Source organism: Marmota monax, unplaced genomic scaffold, assembly GCF_021218885.2.
Source record: "Marmota monax isolate L192 unplaced genomic scaffold, Marmota_monax_Labrador192_F-V1.1 WCK01_AAM20220418_F8-fsc00007, whole genome shotgun sequence".
NCBI lineage: Eukaryota > Metazoa > Chordata > Mammalia > Rodentia > Sciuridae > Marmota > Marmota monax.
This window is the reverse complement of record NW_026692781.1, coordinates 31717526-31731901: the sequence shown is the minus strand read 5'-3', so window position 1 is coordinate 31731901 and position 14376 is coordinate 31717526. Positions and strand designations below refer to the sequence as shown.

At 38.0% G+C, this 14376-nt stretch overlaps 1 protein-coding gene across 3 annotated transcripts in view; it reads left to right on the top strand.

The window, feature by feature from the left end:
• Nucleotides 1–1156: 1156 nt before the first annotated feature.
• Ftcdnl1 (formiminotransferase cyclodeaminase N-terminal like) overlaps nt 1157–14376 on the top strand; it is a 41580-nt gene continuing 28360 nt past the window's right edge. For 2 of the 3 annotated variants that reach the window (XM_046447595.2, XM_046447593.2), the window contains exons 1-4: nt 1428–1537; nt 3570–3688; nt 6520–6615; nt 7929–8081. In XM_046447595.2, coding sequence (XP_046303551.1) covers nt 3577–3688; nt 6520–6615; nt 7929–8081 — 361 coding nt within the window. In that variant the 5' untranslated portion in view covers nt 1428–1537; nt 3570–3576. Of the gene's footprint in view, nt 1274–1427; nt 1538–3569; nt 3689–6519; nt 6616–7928; nt 8082–14376 lie in introns of those variants that run through there. The other variant, XM_046447594.2, reaches the window with a different exon arrangement.

Below are 14376 nucleotides of genomic sequence, written 5' to 3'. Positions count from 1 at the left end.
TAGGTGTCACATGGTTTTCCCTGGAGGGATATAAGACCACATGTAATGCTACTAATCCTGTCTCCTGTTAAAAAGCAGTTTTATCATTTGATTGTTTAGAAAGGTGAAATAAAGAGGCCTCAGTTTTTTGTCCCACCATGGAAGGAAACTTTGGACACTGTGGTTACTTTTTTGAAAATGGAAGCTAAAGCCATAGGCAAGACAATCTTTCAACAGGAAACACAAAGACATTGAGGGACATGAATCTGGCTGAAAAGCTCCCCAGATTAGTGAATGCTGACATTAGATGGGTATCAGTTCTTAGGCATATCTATTGCATGCATTTCTATGCAGATTCAATATTTTAAAAAAATACCTAAATATATTTTTAATTCCAAAGCATCCCAAAGCACTTTGAGGATTTAAACTGATAAGCCAACCTCAAAGGGACTGATTCTTGCAACTAAAACACAGACACCTCTGGGGTGAAATGTGGCAACAGTTTGACAGGCATAGCAGTAGCTTAGGCCAGAAAGGATTTATCCAATTAAAATTATGGGATGAATTTTGGCTGGCAGAATGTAATTACCAGCCTTGGAATGAATCCAGGATCCTGAGGTTAACACCCCTCCTCTTGCCAACAACCCTCCTACCTGCCAACACTCTGAGATGGAGAAGGCTGGATCTGACATAATCGCACATAATACTGTTGTGACATCTAAGTACAATGATGATGATGTGAGAAGCATCGTGAACCTGATTTTTTTTAACACTCGTCATGTTACTTATTTTTATGCCACATTAGGCTAGAAACCAAATGTCCACAAAAATGTTAATTTCCTCAAATCTGTGTTTAAAAATTATAATTAGAAAATTTAAAAAATAGATTTAAAAATTAATTTATTCCGTCCAAGTGCTATTTAGTGATTATTTCACTTGAGGAGCGAAATTGGATCAAAATGATGACATTTAATCCTGGCTACATTAAAAAAATAAATAAAAAATAAAAACAACCCAAAACAGGTCCTGATTTTTTTTGGAAGAGAAATGTGTTTTCAAGGTTGACTAGCCCAGAAAAAAGAAAAAAAGAAATGCGTAAGCGTGGTTCACATTCCCTGTAACTGACTAAATGGGGACGTACAAGTGCTGCTTTTGTCCGGGGGTGGAATCAGTTCTCAGTCACCGGCGCTCGGGGAAGTCAGTCTCGGGAGGGAGGGAACGTACCACAAAGAAGTTGTGTGTGTTCCTCCTTAGGGAACCAGCGAAGAGCCCCCTGCTGGTGTGCGATCAATGGGTAAAGACCTCATCCTTAGATCCTAATGCCCTTTTACAGTCGCCCACTTGCAAGACAGAATCGTGTAATTCCGAGAAGCGCGGGTTCCCTGGCAGTCGCGTTCCGCGGCGTCGGGGCGGGAGGGACGCGGAGCTGCGGGGCGGTATGCTGCGGGGTGGAGCGCCCCGGGGCGCCGGGGAGGCGGAGCCGCGGCTGAGGCTGCGCGGCGGGCACGCGCGGCGATTCCGGTTCGGCGGCAGTGCTCCCCGCTGCCCTCGGGCGCAGGTCGGTTCCCCTCCGGACTCCCTAGCGGCAGCGTGTCTGTGGGCCCCCGGAGCCCCACCCGGGCAGCCGGCCGCGGGCCTTATCGGCGGCCGCTCAGCCACGAGGGTTACCCTTCGGCCTGCCTGACCCTGGGACGCTCCGCTCCGGAGCCAGGCAGGACCGCACACGTGGTCTTCGCGGGGGCTCTGGTCCGGAGATCGCGCTCCGGCGCCCTCCGCCGGCCTCCGGTGCGGAGGTGCTTGTGCCCAAGGCGGGGATTTGGAGTATCCGTGGAGGACTGCTTCATTTGGATTTGCCCTGCTAGTTCCTCTTGGGACAGCTTTCGGTCTATCACCGGAAGTCGCCAGAGAGTGACTGAGAGGCGGGCGGGCTGGGATCTCCTTATCCCAAACCACGAAGTGGATGGGGCGAGGGGTTGCATTTGGGTCACTTTCTTAGAGGAAACTGTCGGAACGCCTTGTATTGGCGCACATTTCACTTTTTGCAGTGAAGGTAGATTTTCCTAACACCATCTTTGTGTGATTTAGCTGTCCACAGGGAATCAAACTGTGGAATGAGAGGATGAAACTAATCCTTTCTTTTGCACTGTTAGGGGTTGCCATAAACACCATTTGTTAAAAAGCATAATTATGTTGGGAAAGTGCCTGATGAGACAATTAAGCTACATAAACACACTGAAAACAAATGAAAACCAGAAGACGCCCACACCCCTTGTGTAAAGCAAGTTTTTGTTTACACAGAAAGGGGAGAGGTCTGAGCTGCTCGATTACAACAATGTTATTAATGTCTAGAAGAACCTAATGATCCTATTTTTATGAATTTGCATTGATGAGCTGATGGTCAAAATATGAAAATCTGCCTGCAAACTTCAACTAACCTCAAAGTGCTGCATCCTTCTAGGTTCAGATGATTAGGCCAACAATCTTAGTGAACAGAAAACAGCACATTTATTTGTGGAGAGATCATTATTTGTACCAGAGCTCTTTTATTTTAAATTTGTTTTGTTTCAGGGTTGAACACCATTCTCTGTAGTGTTGTCACATGGAGACATTTCCAGGACACAAAATGACCCTCATCAAAAATTTGTCAGATGAATTCGTGAAGGCTGCATTAACTTTTAGTTTTGATATTTAAGAGAGGCCAACATTATGACGACCAGATCTTGAAAAGAGGAATTGTTTTCTTATATTTTGAGGTGTTTTAATTCCTTTAGATCATAAAGTCGTTGTTTGAAGTGTGAAAAGATTAGTTGACAAATGCCATTTAGAGTACTAGAATCAATGCAACCTCTAAAACTTGGGTAATTGAGCCATTTTCAACAAAAGATCAATCACATTTTTGGCATTATTGAGGCACATGTACCAGAATCTGCATCATCTTTTGGTTCAAAGTACAGTCCTGTGAAAAAATTTTAAACTGATGTAGAAACTTTGGAGGTCAAAGAACAAGGAGGATCTTAGTTAATCAAATAGTTGTCATTCATAGAGTCCAAATGGGCCTCTTGACTGTATAATGTCCATGGCCTGACCTGTGGATATGCGTTTTGTTTTTTTCAACAAGAACAGTTTTTACAAAAATTGTCATATTAAGTAATACTAGTCTTCCTCATTCCCCATTTCTGCATTTCCCTAGTAAGTCTAGTTTTTCTAGTTTTATAAAAGGATCCTGCCTATTTGTTAAATATTACAGGCCTGGAAAAAAGGGATAAGCTAAGGAAGATCATGCCTAAGTGAAATAACCTACTTGAATGAGAAAGTTTCCTTTATATAACAGAGTCCAGACTAATTTGCCAGGCATTTTCAGGGTTGTTACTATGTTCATATGTTCATAATTGTGTGACCATGTTCATATGAATGATGCACATGGGATTCTGAAAATTTTTCCTTTAAATGTTTTCTAGGAATGTGAAATAGTGAAGTGTTCACATTCTGACTGCCAGGTTTCTAAAAAGATGTGATTTTTATGGTTAATGAACATGAAAATATGAATGATGTCTAGAGACTGAAATAAAGGATTTTTTTTTATATTCCAGAAAAATCATGTCCTCCTCCAGACTGGGGTCCCGTTTGGCTGTCTGCTTACTAAACATTTCAGAAGCCAGAAGAAAATACATTGTTGAGAACATAGCAAAAGCAGCTCTTGAAAAAAATGGTAGGAACAACAAACAGTTGAAATGGATATTGCAGTGTTTCGATGATACAGTCATTTTTGTACTCAACATCTACTTTCTTTCTAGAATTCTGCCTTTGGTCTTGAGCTGTTACAGCTTCCTCTGAAGCAACTGCAGGCTACTGAGATAAATCACTTACTCAGATGTGCACAGATATTCTTTTTAAATGTCTGCATACATTCAGGAATGTACCTCTTCATGTTTGCATGATTCTCTGAGATGTGAATTGTTCAGGACAGATTTACATAAAAGCTTAATGCTTCTCTCATGGACCTTTTATTTGATCATTAATAAAATAACATAGTAATACATTATGATTTTTATTTAGCAGATTAAATAGAAAATAAACTGGCCAAAGATGAACCACCTTCAAAGCACTCCTGCCAGCAGAGCCTTACAGTATTATTATTTCTAATCCATTCTCTGGGAAAAAAACTATTAGGCAGTTGTCTTTAAGTGATGCAGATAAGGTCACTCAGAAATTTGGTGATAGAAGACTCTGCTGGACATGGTGGCCTACAATCCCAGCAGTTTGAGAAGCTGAGGCAGGAGAATCTTGTGTTCAAAGCCAGGCTCAGCAACCTAGTGAGGCTCTAAGCAACTCAATGAGACCCTGTCTCTAAATAAAATACAAAAAAGGGCTGGGGATGTGGTTCAGTGGTTAAGTGCCCCTGGATTCAATCCCTGGTACAAATAAATAAATAACCTCAAAATAAACATAGAAACAAGCCTCCATACTTCCTAGGACCATATTACTATGAGAGATACTGCTATGTTTTTTTTTTTCACCCTTCATAAAATGTTCATGTGATGACACATGATTTAGATACCATTTATTTGTGCTTTTACATATAAGCCATGGTACTTACAAACTTACAATTATTTAAATATAAATGCTTTTTTTTACTAAGTCAGTAGCCTTTTGGCAACAGGTGAGCATTAGGGTCACAGTCCTAAAGCATTTGCAACAGTACATTTTGATTTATGATTGTCATTTTTGATGTGGTTTTCATGAGAAAGAAGTGTTTCTCCCCAATCCATCCATAACTAGGAGCACATTTAAGTTACTGTCTTACAACTTTGAGGAGCGGGAAATGTCTCTGAAAATTCCTGATAATTGCTGATTTAAAAACCCCTTTGGAGTCTGTGCAGCTGTTTTTTGCACGCTCTTTGTGGGAAAGAGCCAGCTTAGGCTCTTCATTGTCAGAAACAGTACATCTAATGGGAGTGGGTTACCTGTGTCTCTGATTGAGTGAATGTAAGAGACATTTGTGGAAGACACACACTGATGGATGCCTGGGTCTCAACTCACAGTTTTTATCAGCTTATTAGTGGCAGCCGCTCAAATGGAATTATAGCTATTATACTCCATTACAAATCCCAAACAATTTACTTCCGCTGAGATTCATACTGACAGCTCCTCCTGCCAGCACTCATTTTTTCCCTATATGCGTGCTTAAGAAATTGCAGGAGAGAGTGTTTCATTCTTTCAGCATTTGATTCAATTGAATCATATGAAACTGAGAATAAAAGCCTTTCAGAAGATGATTTAGGATGAGAAAAAAAAAATCATTTCTTTTTTTTTTTTCCAGGAGCTAAATTATGTTGAAAAACTAGATAAAATAGGAGGTTGCATGATTTTGTTCTTGTCTCACCTTTTGTAGTTTAAAAAATGCAGGGCAGGTAGCACTAGTTAAGAAAGTGAACCTGTAGTTTTACAAATAATTTAAAGGCATTTACTTTTAAGCGAGTGGAATAAAACTATACAAACTTTATTTATTTTTTCTCATTAAGCAATGTGAGCACATTTAAATGACCCAAAAAGGTCTTAGGTAAAGGAACCTGAGTTATAAATTTTAGACCCTACACCAGGGCAGGGCTCTCTATAGGTGCTTGTTTGACTCTAAGTAAGTGACATATGTTTATCTTCTCATGCTATTAAAATTAATAGTGTAGGGCTGCTGTAAGCTGTAGTTCCTGGGTGTAACTTCTTTTTCCTTTTCTCTGAAAAGATTAGTTGTTAAGCTGCCAGGAGACAGGGGGACAAGGTATAATAGCATAGCTAAAGGTTTAATTACTGCCTAAAAACTTTTGTCCTTCACTTTGAATTTGCTTTTGTAGGCTTTAGGGGGAGTTTTAAGGAGCCTGGGCCAGGCTTGTAAACTTCAAAAATAACTTGAATTTATGTATGGCTGCCATACCAGGGTATGGCAGCTTTCTCCTCCAGGTTACACATTCAAGTGAGTCATAAGCCACCAAAAGCTGGAAGTCATTAACATCTGAAAGCTGTTGGTGGCCTCTAGAAAGGAGATGGTGGAGTCAGAACAGATTCTAATGGACAGGTGTATGCACACTAGAGACCTCTGATCTATGCATTAATTGGCCTGTCTTAGTTTTTCCATGTTTCACGTCCTGACCAGACAATTTGGTTTCTGTATTTTGGAAGGAAATATTGACAAGGCCTAGAAGATAAGCTTGATAAGGGGAAAATTTAGAATGATACAATTTTACCATTGATCACAGGGAATACCCTCTTAGATGAGTTAAGAAAACTTCTGCAAATTCATTTAACAAGTCCAAGCAAATGTCTCTCAGACATCAAACACTTATGTCTGAGCTTAGCTGTCTGGTTATACTGTAAGATGCTGTAAGAAGTAGACATCACTACTCATGATTTCATTCTTACAGTGTCTCAAAGCTCCCATCCCAGATTTTTTTCCACCAGACTAAATTTAATTATATCAGAAGAATGTAAGTATAAAGATTCATTATAGAAAAAAAATTATGCATTTTTTTGACATTATCTTTACAGGGCAGAAACATCCTGAAGCATCAGTGCTCAATATATTTTCTGATCAAGACTACAACAGATCAGTTATTACAATTGCAGCTTCTGTTGATAAGTTGGGTAAGAGTTTAATTTGTTTTTACATATTTATCTTTTTTGGTGAAGGGTAGGCTTCAGGTGTCTTCCTTAATTACTGATTTCCTGTGTAAATTTGAATACTTCCTTCCTTTCAGTGAGGCATCTACCCCCAATTTTCATTTTATCCTTTCTTTGAGTACATATCGAAAACTTTCTGTTTCTGCTTTATTATAGTGGACCTTTTGGCCTAAGATTTAGTAACATCCTTTTGCTGAAGATGATCACCTGTCTTTTGTGGTTAATACATTCAGGGTTTAACCTATGTAGTAATAGTTTTAAAGTCAGCCTGATGTCACTCAAGTTGACACCAATAGAATGAAATATACTAAGCAGTTGTGTTTTGGGTTGGTAGCCTGAAATCTTCAGTTGAACCATCGGTTAAAACGAAATGGGCTCCATGTCTCATAGGGATGGTATAGGGTTTGGTAGGACAACTTTTTGAATTTGAAGAATCACAATTGTGAACAAAAGTTCATGTTATCTTTTTGTGTGTGTGTGTGTATGTGTGTGTGTGTGTGTGTGTGGTGCTGGGGATTGAACCCAGGGTCTTGTGCATACAGGACAAGCACTCTACCAACTGAGCTATATCCCCAGCCCACATGTTATGTTAATATTGCCTGGTAAAGGACCCACAATATTTTCAAATAAACTTATCTTCAACTTGGAAGATTGTCTTCTTTCAAAAGTATGTTTTCTTGAAGTTTGAAGAGCTGACCACTAACTTCCTGCAAGCATAAAACTGATTATCTTGACTGTTAATCATAACATAAGATGTAAAATCTTCTTTTTTCTCAGTGGAAATGATCATATTGTATGGCTAATGGAAACTCAGAATAATAACAAAACTCTCAGGTGTCTATAATATGTATTAGATATAATCAATTAATTACTAGATAAGAACAAAACTATGCTTCTAAAGTTTTATGAATTTTTTTCTATATTTTAATATAATTACTTAAAAATCATTCTGGAAATTAAAAGGAATTTTATCAGATTAATTGAAGAAAATAAAAGTTACCTATTATAAGAAAGTAACAATTGTTTAAGACCAATAAACAGTGCATAATTCTTCAGCTTTTGGGAAGAAATATGAAGTTATTTGATGGTTGAGAGGTGGGGTGAGGGGAAATGTTGAATCTTTTATTTTTCAGTTATTTATTTTGATGGAAAACAAACCTTTAGTACAGATTACAAAAGAAGAACAGCTAGTGGAACAATAAAATCATAACTTCTTCTTTAGAAACAATTGAAAGTTTAATGATTTTTTTTTTTTTTTTACAATTTCATATTTTTAGGCAGTTGTGTTCTGGCTGCCTGTTTGGAGGCCTTCCGAGCCATAGACATGGAGGTTCAAGAGGGAGTCCACCCTTGCCTGGGAGCAGTGGACCTGATCCCCATTTACCCTCTCTCTGGTGTTGGAGTGGACGAGTGTGGAGCTGTAGCCAGAAGTAAGAGAAAGTTTTGGGTTATTATTCCTGTTGGAAACTGTTTTTACAAACCCAAACAGTCTGTGACAATGAAAAGCTAATCACTTCTCAACTCCCTGGGAAAAGTCAGCCCTGAAGAATTGTGTCAACAAGTGTTAGGGTGCAGTGGCACACTGTCTTTGGGACTCAACCTTCCACTTTCCATGCCATGACATTAGGGATCAGTAGCCACTGTGGGATGTAGCAAAGAAAAAAAATCAATAATTTTGTTTCTTACAAATTCATAATAGATTGTGAGGAAACAATAGTCGTTTCTAATGAGTTTCTTTGACTCTCAGGACAGAATGATGGCTTGTTTTGCCCATCTGTGTCCTATTTTCTTGAGCAGGGGTAATGGTGAGGTTGAAAAACCACTTAAATGTAAACTATTACCCCTTTTCCCTCTGATTCCCCCTCCTCCTTTTTCCCCTATGCACAACTTTCTCTTTAAGATTTTCTGTAGAGCTGATCTGTCATGTGCTTGATTTCAGCCCTAGGGCCAAGTTTAATTTGGAAAATGTGAGCTGTGTCACTTGAGGTGCTTTTGAATTCGGCAAATTGGGAGAAAAGAAAGACCTTTTGCCTGGACTGTCTCGCTGCACCGTGGTTAATTACGAGATGCAGAGGCTCATAACCTTTGGGGAAAAGCCCGCCTAAGGATAATTGCATTCTTCTCTGTATGACCTCAAAAATCCCTCTATGATGTTGTCTCATTTTTATTTAATAGTAAATTGTCTAACATTTGGGATGTCGATTTGGACTTCAGTTGAGCTACATCAAATCCCAGAAATAGGAAAGGAGACTTGTTTCCAAAGGGACAACCTCACTGGGGTGCTGCTTTTTAATGTGACCTGACAGCTAAGCAGTGATTTTCCCAAGCAAATCTTGGCCCCAAATTTGCTTTACTTTTGATCCAAGAAAGAGTTAAAATTCAGCATGGAAGAAAATATGTTTCACACAGAAATGAAGAGCTTAGAATTGTCCAGACCAGAATAATGATTTTAATTGTCTTCAAAACAATTATAGGCAATTACATTAACTCTCAAATTAGCTAGTACATGAAGTTCTTCCTTACATCAGGACTAGTTCCCCCTTCCCCCCAGATGTTTCTGCTGTGTGTAGGAGACGGTGGAGAACCAGAGGGTCTGGACACAGTATTTCTCCCTTCCCTTGCCCTTTTGCTTCATTGGCAGCTACTGTACCTCATGATTTAAACATGGACATTTCTAATTAAATGAGAGCTCAGCTGCATTCTTGAACTAATTTATAACATTTGATTTGAAATGTAATAGCTTCAATCTTCATCTGATTAAAAACAGTCATATACTGTACATGGTTACTATTTTGATGCTCCAACATGCAGTTTTTATTTTTACTTTCCCCCTTCTACACAGCTGTTCATCTAATATCATCCAAATTTTTTTAAGTTTTTTTTTTTTTTTTCTGTAACTGCATGCTCAGGCATTCTTATGAGGCAGAACTATTCACATTCTAGGATCCTGCTGTTTTCAGAACAGTGAGGGGATGTTTTTCACTAGAGTAACCCATTTCCAGGGAAACCAACTTTCAGATAATTTAGTTAACTTTCTATGGGACAAAGCACAGCATAGAACATTCTGGTGACATGAAAAACAGTTAATATTGATATGTGCGCCTCACATATGCTTTGTATGCAGAAATTCTCCTGTGAGCCTACTTATACCTTAACAAAGCGTTTCTTAAATTAGGTCCAAAATTGGGGTTAAATGAACTTATATATTCTATTAACATTATTTGTAAGTTTTTATGCTTGTGCTTTTGTGTGTGCATAACAGAAACACACACATAATTTTGCATAAAATGTTTTGTTGGAGAACTTGTAGAATAAAGGGAAAAGCAATGCAAAAGTGAGAACAGACTGAATTCAAAGATGTGCAGACTTCAGTGTAACTGTCCAGAGCTTAAAGAGAGCGGAGGATGGGAAAGACCTTCTTGGAAATGTTAAGAAATGAGGCTCAAGAAGCCACGTTATGAAGCTTTGGAGGCCAGGTTGAAGAGTTCACCCTTGTCCTAAAGGCAGTGGGAGCTATGGCAGTATTTTCAGCAAGGAAATGGTCTGATTGACTTTGAATTTAGAAAGATCATCTTGCCTGCATGATAGGAAGATGAATATGATTGAGAATGGCAGAGTAGAGAAGCAGGTGGACCAGTTTGGGAGGATGATACTGGCTTAAGCTAATAGAGAATAAGCAGACCCATAGGAGGTTGGAGGATAGGAAAGAAAGGAGTAGTATAATGGTGTCATCCCTCCCTTACAAACAGTGAAAGAATGGGAACTTAAATAACATGATACACATCTTGCATGCTGTCATTTGGCTATGGATTTACAGTTTAAAACCCAGATGAAATGTATGTATTATATATTTTGTATGTATGTATATACATATATAGAGGGAGGGTCTATATTTATTTAAAGCTTATAGATTTTTTCCCAATATTTTGGACTTTGACTTTCATTTTATATAAAAACCCACAATTCAATCTATTAGGTTATATCTAATGTTGATCTCTATTATGTCTCTAAAATTTTTCCCCTCCTCCTGCTCTCTTTCCCTTTATTTTCTTTCTTCCCTCCCTTTCCTGATTTTTTTTTTAAATCAAAATTATACATGTGGCTAAAAATAAAATATTTTATAGGGTTTATTTAAAAAACTCTTAAGTACCTCCCCTATTCCCTACCCGCATCACTTCAGTTTCCTTCTCTCAGAGCCAAGTATTTTCAACTCTTTATCTTATTATTGAAGATTTGGGGCTGGGGATGTGGCTCAAGCGGTGGCGCACTTGCCTGGCATGCGTGCGGCCCAGGTTCGATCCTCAGCACCACATACAAACAAAGATGTTGCATATGCCGAAAACTAAAAAATAAATATTAAAAAAAATTTTCTCTCTCTCTCTCTCTCTCTTTTAAAAAAAAGATTAAAGTCCATATGTCTTAATATCATACTTATATTGGTACTTCTTGGTTTTTCTGCTTTAGGCTTACTATTGACTTCTCACTGAAGAAGATGAGAATTTAGTTTCCTCTAACTCTCCCCTCCTCTCCCCTCCACACACACACACACACACACACACACATTTCCTAATCTTCTCTCCTCTTTGTATATCAAAATTTGGATTAATATTTAGTGTAAACCTTATTCACAATGAATTGTGCATACTTTTATTATTATTTTACCCTTTTTGCATAACTTTCTTTTTGCTGGAGTTGATCATTATCATTTTGATGATTTGTTTACTTGGTATTTTATATGCAGTCATGCACTGTATAATGATGTTTCAGTCAATGACAGACTGCAGAAACAGTGCTATGTATGTGCCCTATAGTTGTGTTACTAGGCTATGCCACTTAGATTTGTGTAAATAATACATCTAATGATGCATATCTCAGAATATATCCCCAACAAGCAGTACATGGCTATACTTGTCACTGGTTCAACCCCAAATTCTCTGTCAATAAATATATTTCTCCATGCATTCAGATAGAACAGTCCTATCAATTTCATCTTCTTAAATAGAACTCTCTGACCTGTTCTAATTAGGACCAGTTGCCCTCAGTGCTTTAAGAATATTGTCATTATGGGATCTCCCTTTGTCTTTCTCCGTGTTAGATACCCTGATTCCTGAGTGTGAATCACATTTTTTTCCCTCTTTTTCTTTCTTAGTTTATGCCTCTTCTAACACTCCCCGCCCCCCCCCCCCCGTGGATTATATCTTCTATTTTCTTTTGCAGAAAAAAATGTGAGTATTCAAAAGTACACTTCTGAGATCTTGCATGTTTGAAATGCCAGTATTCTAGCATCACTCTTTATTGTTAGTTTGGCTAGGTAAAGAATTCTTATTAGAATAACTTTATTTTGGAGACATTGTGTCAGTGAGTTCTTATTTCCATGTTGCTGATGAGTCTTCTGAAATCTTTAGGATTCCTGATCCTTTGTATGTGACCTAGCATTTGTCTCGAAGCTTATGAGATTTTGTTCCTCATGTTCTGAAATTTCTGTGATGTACCTTTGTGTTGGTCATTTTTCATTTATTATGCTAGATACTTAGCAGACCCTTTTTATCCTTGAAACTGGTTCTCTAATGCTGGACAATTTTCTTAAATTATCTCATTGATGATTTCTTTTCTCAGTTATTTCTGGAAGCCCTATTATATTTATTTTGTAATTTTTATTTGTTCTTTTTAGTTATCGACAACTCGGAGAATGTATTTTTACATATCATATGTACATGGACTGTAATTTCCCATTTTTGTGGTTGTACATGATGTGGAATTACACTGGTTGTACATTCATATAAGAACATAGGAAAGTTACGTCTGATTCATTCTACTGTCTTTCCTATTCCAAGCCCCTCTCCCTTCCTTTCATTCCCTTTTGTCTAATCCACTAAATTTCTATTCTTCCCTCTGCACATAACCTCACCCCCCCCCCCGACCCGAGCACCTTTTATGGTGAGTTAGCATCCACGTATCAAAGAGAACGTTCAGCCTTGGTTTTGGGGGATAGGAAGCCCTTTTTTATAGTAGAATTTTTCTACTAATCGACATTTCTTTTATTTTCTCTTATTTTATATCTGTTTATATTTTTGCTGTACTTTCTGGAGTATTTCTTTACTTTATTTCTCAAGCCTTCAATAAATTTTTCATTTCTTCTATATTAATTTTCACGAGCACTTGTTTATTCTCTGAATGTCCTATTTAGTTTGTTAATATAATGTCCTGGCCTTATCTCATGCATACATTAACAAAGGATAATTTGGGCATTTTTTTCTTGTGTAGTGTCAGTAGTCCCCCAACCCCAATGTACTTGTTTTTCTTCTGTTTTCCTTAGATGTCTTTTGATCCCTCTTAGTATTTGAAGGTACTCTGAGTGAACACCAAAAGACTAAGTGTATACTTTTAGTATGTATATTGGGTTTCAGGTGTAGGGTGAGCCAGTGTTTCTCTGGGGAACTCCCATACAAGTGTTATTTTGGTCTTTCTCCTGGGCTGTTGAAATTCCCTACAGAAGGATCTTCTAGTCTTTAGTCCAGAATGTAGAGGAACAGCCAGTGTCCTGAAAGAAGACCCCAAAGTTCTTAGCTTTGTAAATGTCTCCTAATTCCTTGCTTTTCATGAATCACACGTGCCTCTACTGTGCCCCCCATACTTCCCAGCCAGATACCTTGTGGTTTCACCTCTTTGGGAAGAGTTAAGGCAGCTGCCTGTCTGTGTGGAGCTTGGGTGGGACCTAACTGCCCTTAAACACACTTCGTCCTACAAGTTCTGTTTCCAGGTGTTCGTCATGTAAGTCAGGTTGTTTCTCTGCTGTCTCTTTTGCTGCCTGAGTTCTGCTAAGTCATCTACCACTCATTTATTCTTTCCAACTTCCAATGCTATTGCCTCCTCTTTCATTTTCTGTTTGAGTAAATGCTTTAAACATAAGTCTCTTTACTATCTTTCTCTTGGTGGTTTTGGTAGAAATGAAAGAAACATATAGATGTACACTTCCATCTTTGTCTGAAATTTTTACTTCTTTAATTCTTGGTGATTTTAATTATGAATTTGGAATCATTGATAAATGTTTAGGAACACTCTTTAACTTTTACTCAGCTTTGAAGGTATTTTGTCTGTATTTCTGGACTTCTCTAAGTTTGGTATAATTCTCCATGTGGTTTTCTCTGGACTTCCATGCTTCCTTTACTCACTGTTCCACATGCAGGAGCCAGTGTCTCTCTCACATGACCCTTTTGCCTGCAAACCAACTTTCATGAGGAAGCTTGAGTGTTAGAAGAGAGGTGTTAGGCAAAAGGTGTTTAGGCAAATTCTCCCTGTGATTTCCTAGTGAAAATGTGCCTACTTTCTATGTAGGCTCAGAATGTTCAGCTTAAAAAGTCTGAACCATAGCTATGAGTTTTATAAATGATGGGGCAGTAGTTTTTAATGTCATTAATGTTATTGATCAAATGAAATGATGTTTCTGCCCTCCATATAAATTGAGGTTATTATTTAGGAGATGGGAAAGATCAAGTGCTAGTTAAAGTTATACAAATGAAAAAATAACTCTTGTGTGTTTGATTTTTATTTTTTATTTCATTTCAAATATATAAAACATTAATGAATTTGATTACAATTATCAGTCTTGTAGATTTTTTTGAGTGTTTTTATGACTTAGAGGACATGTGCCATGACAGATTCACAGAGTGTCAACACTTGTATGGTAGTCTTGAGACCCTTTGATTACCTCATTACAGATTGTCA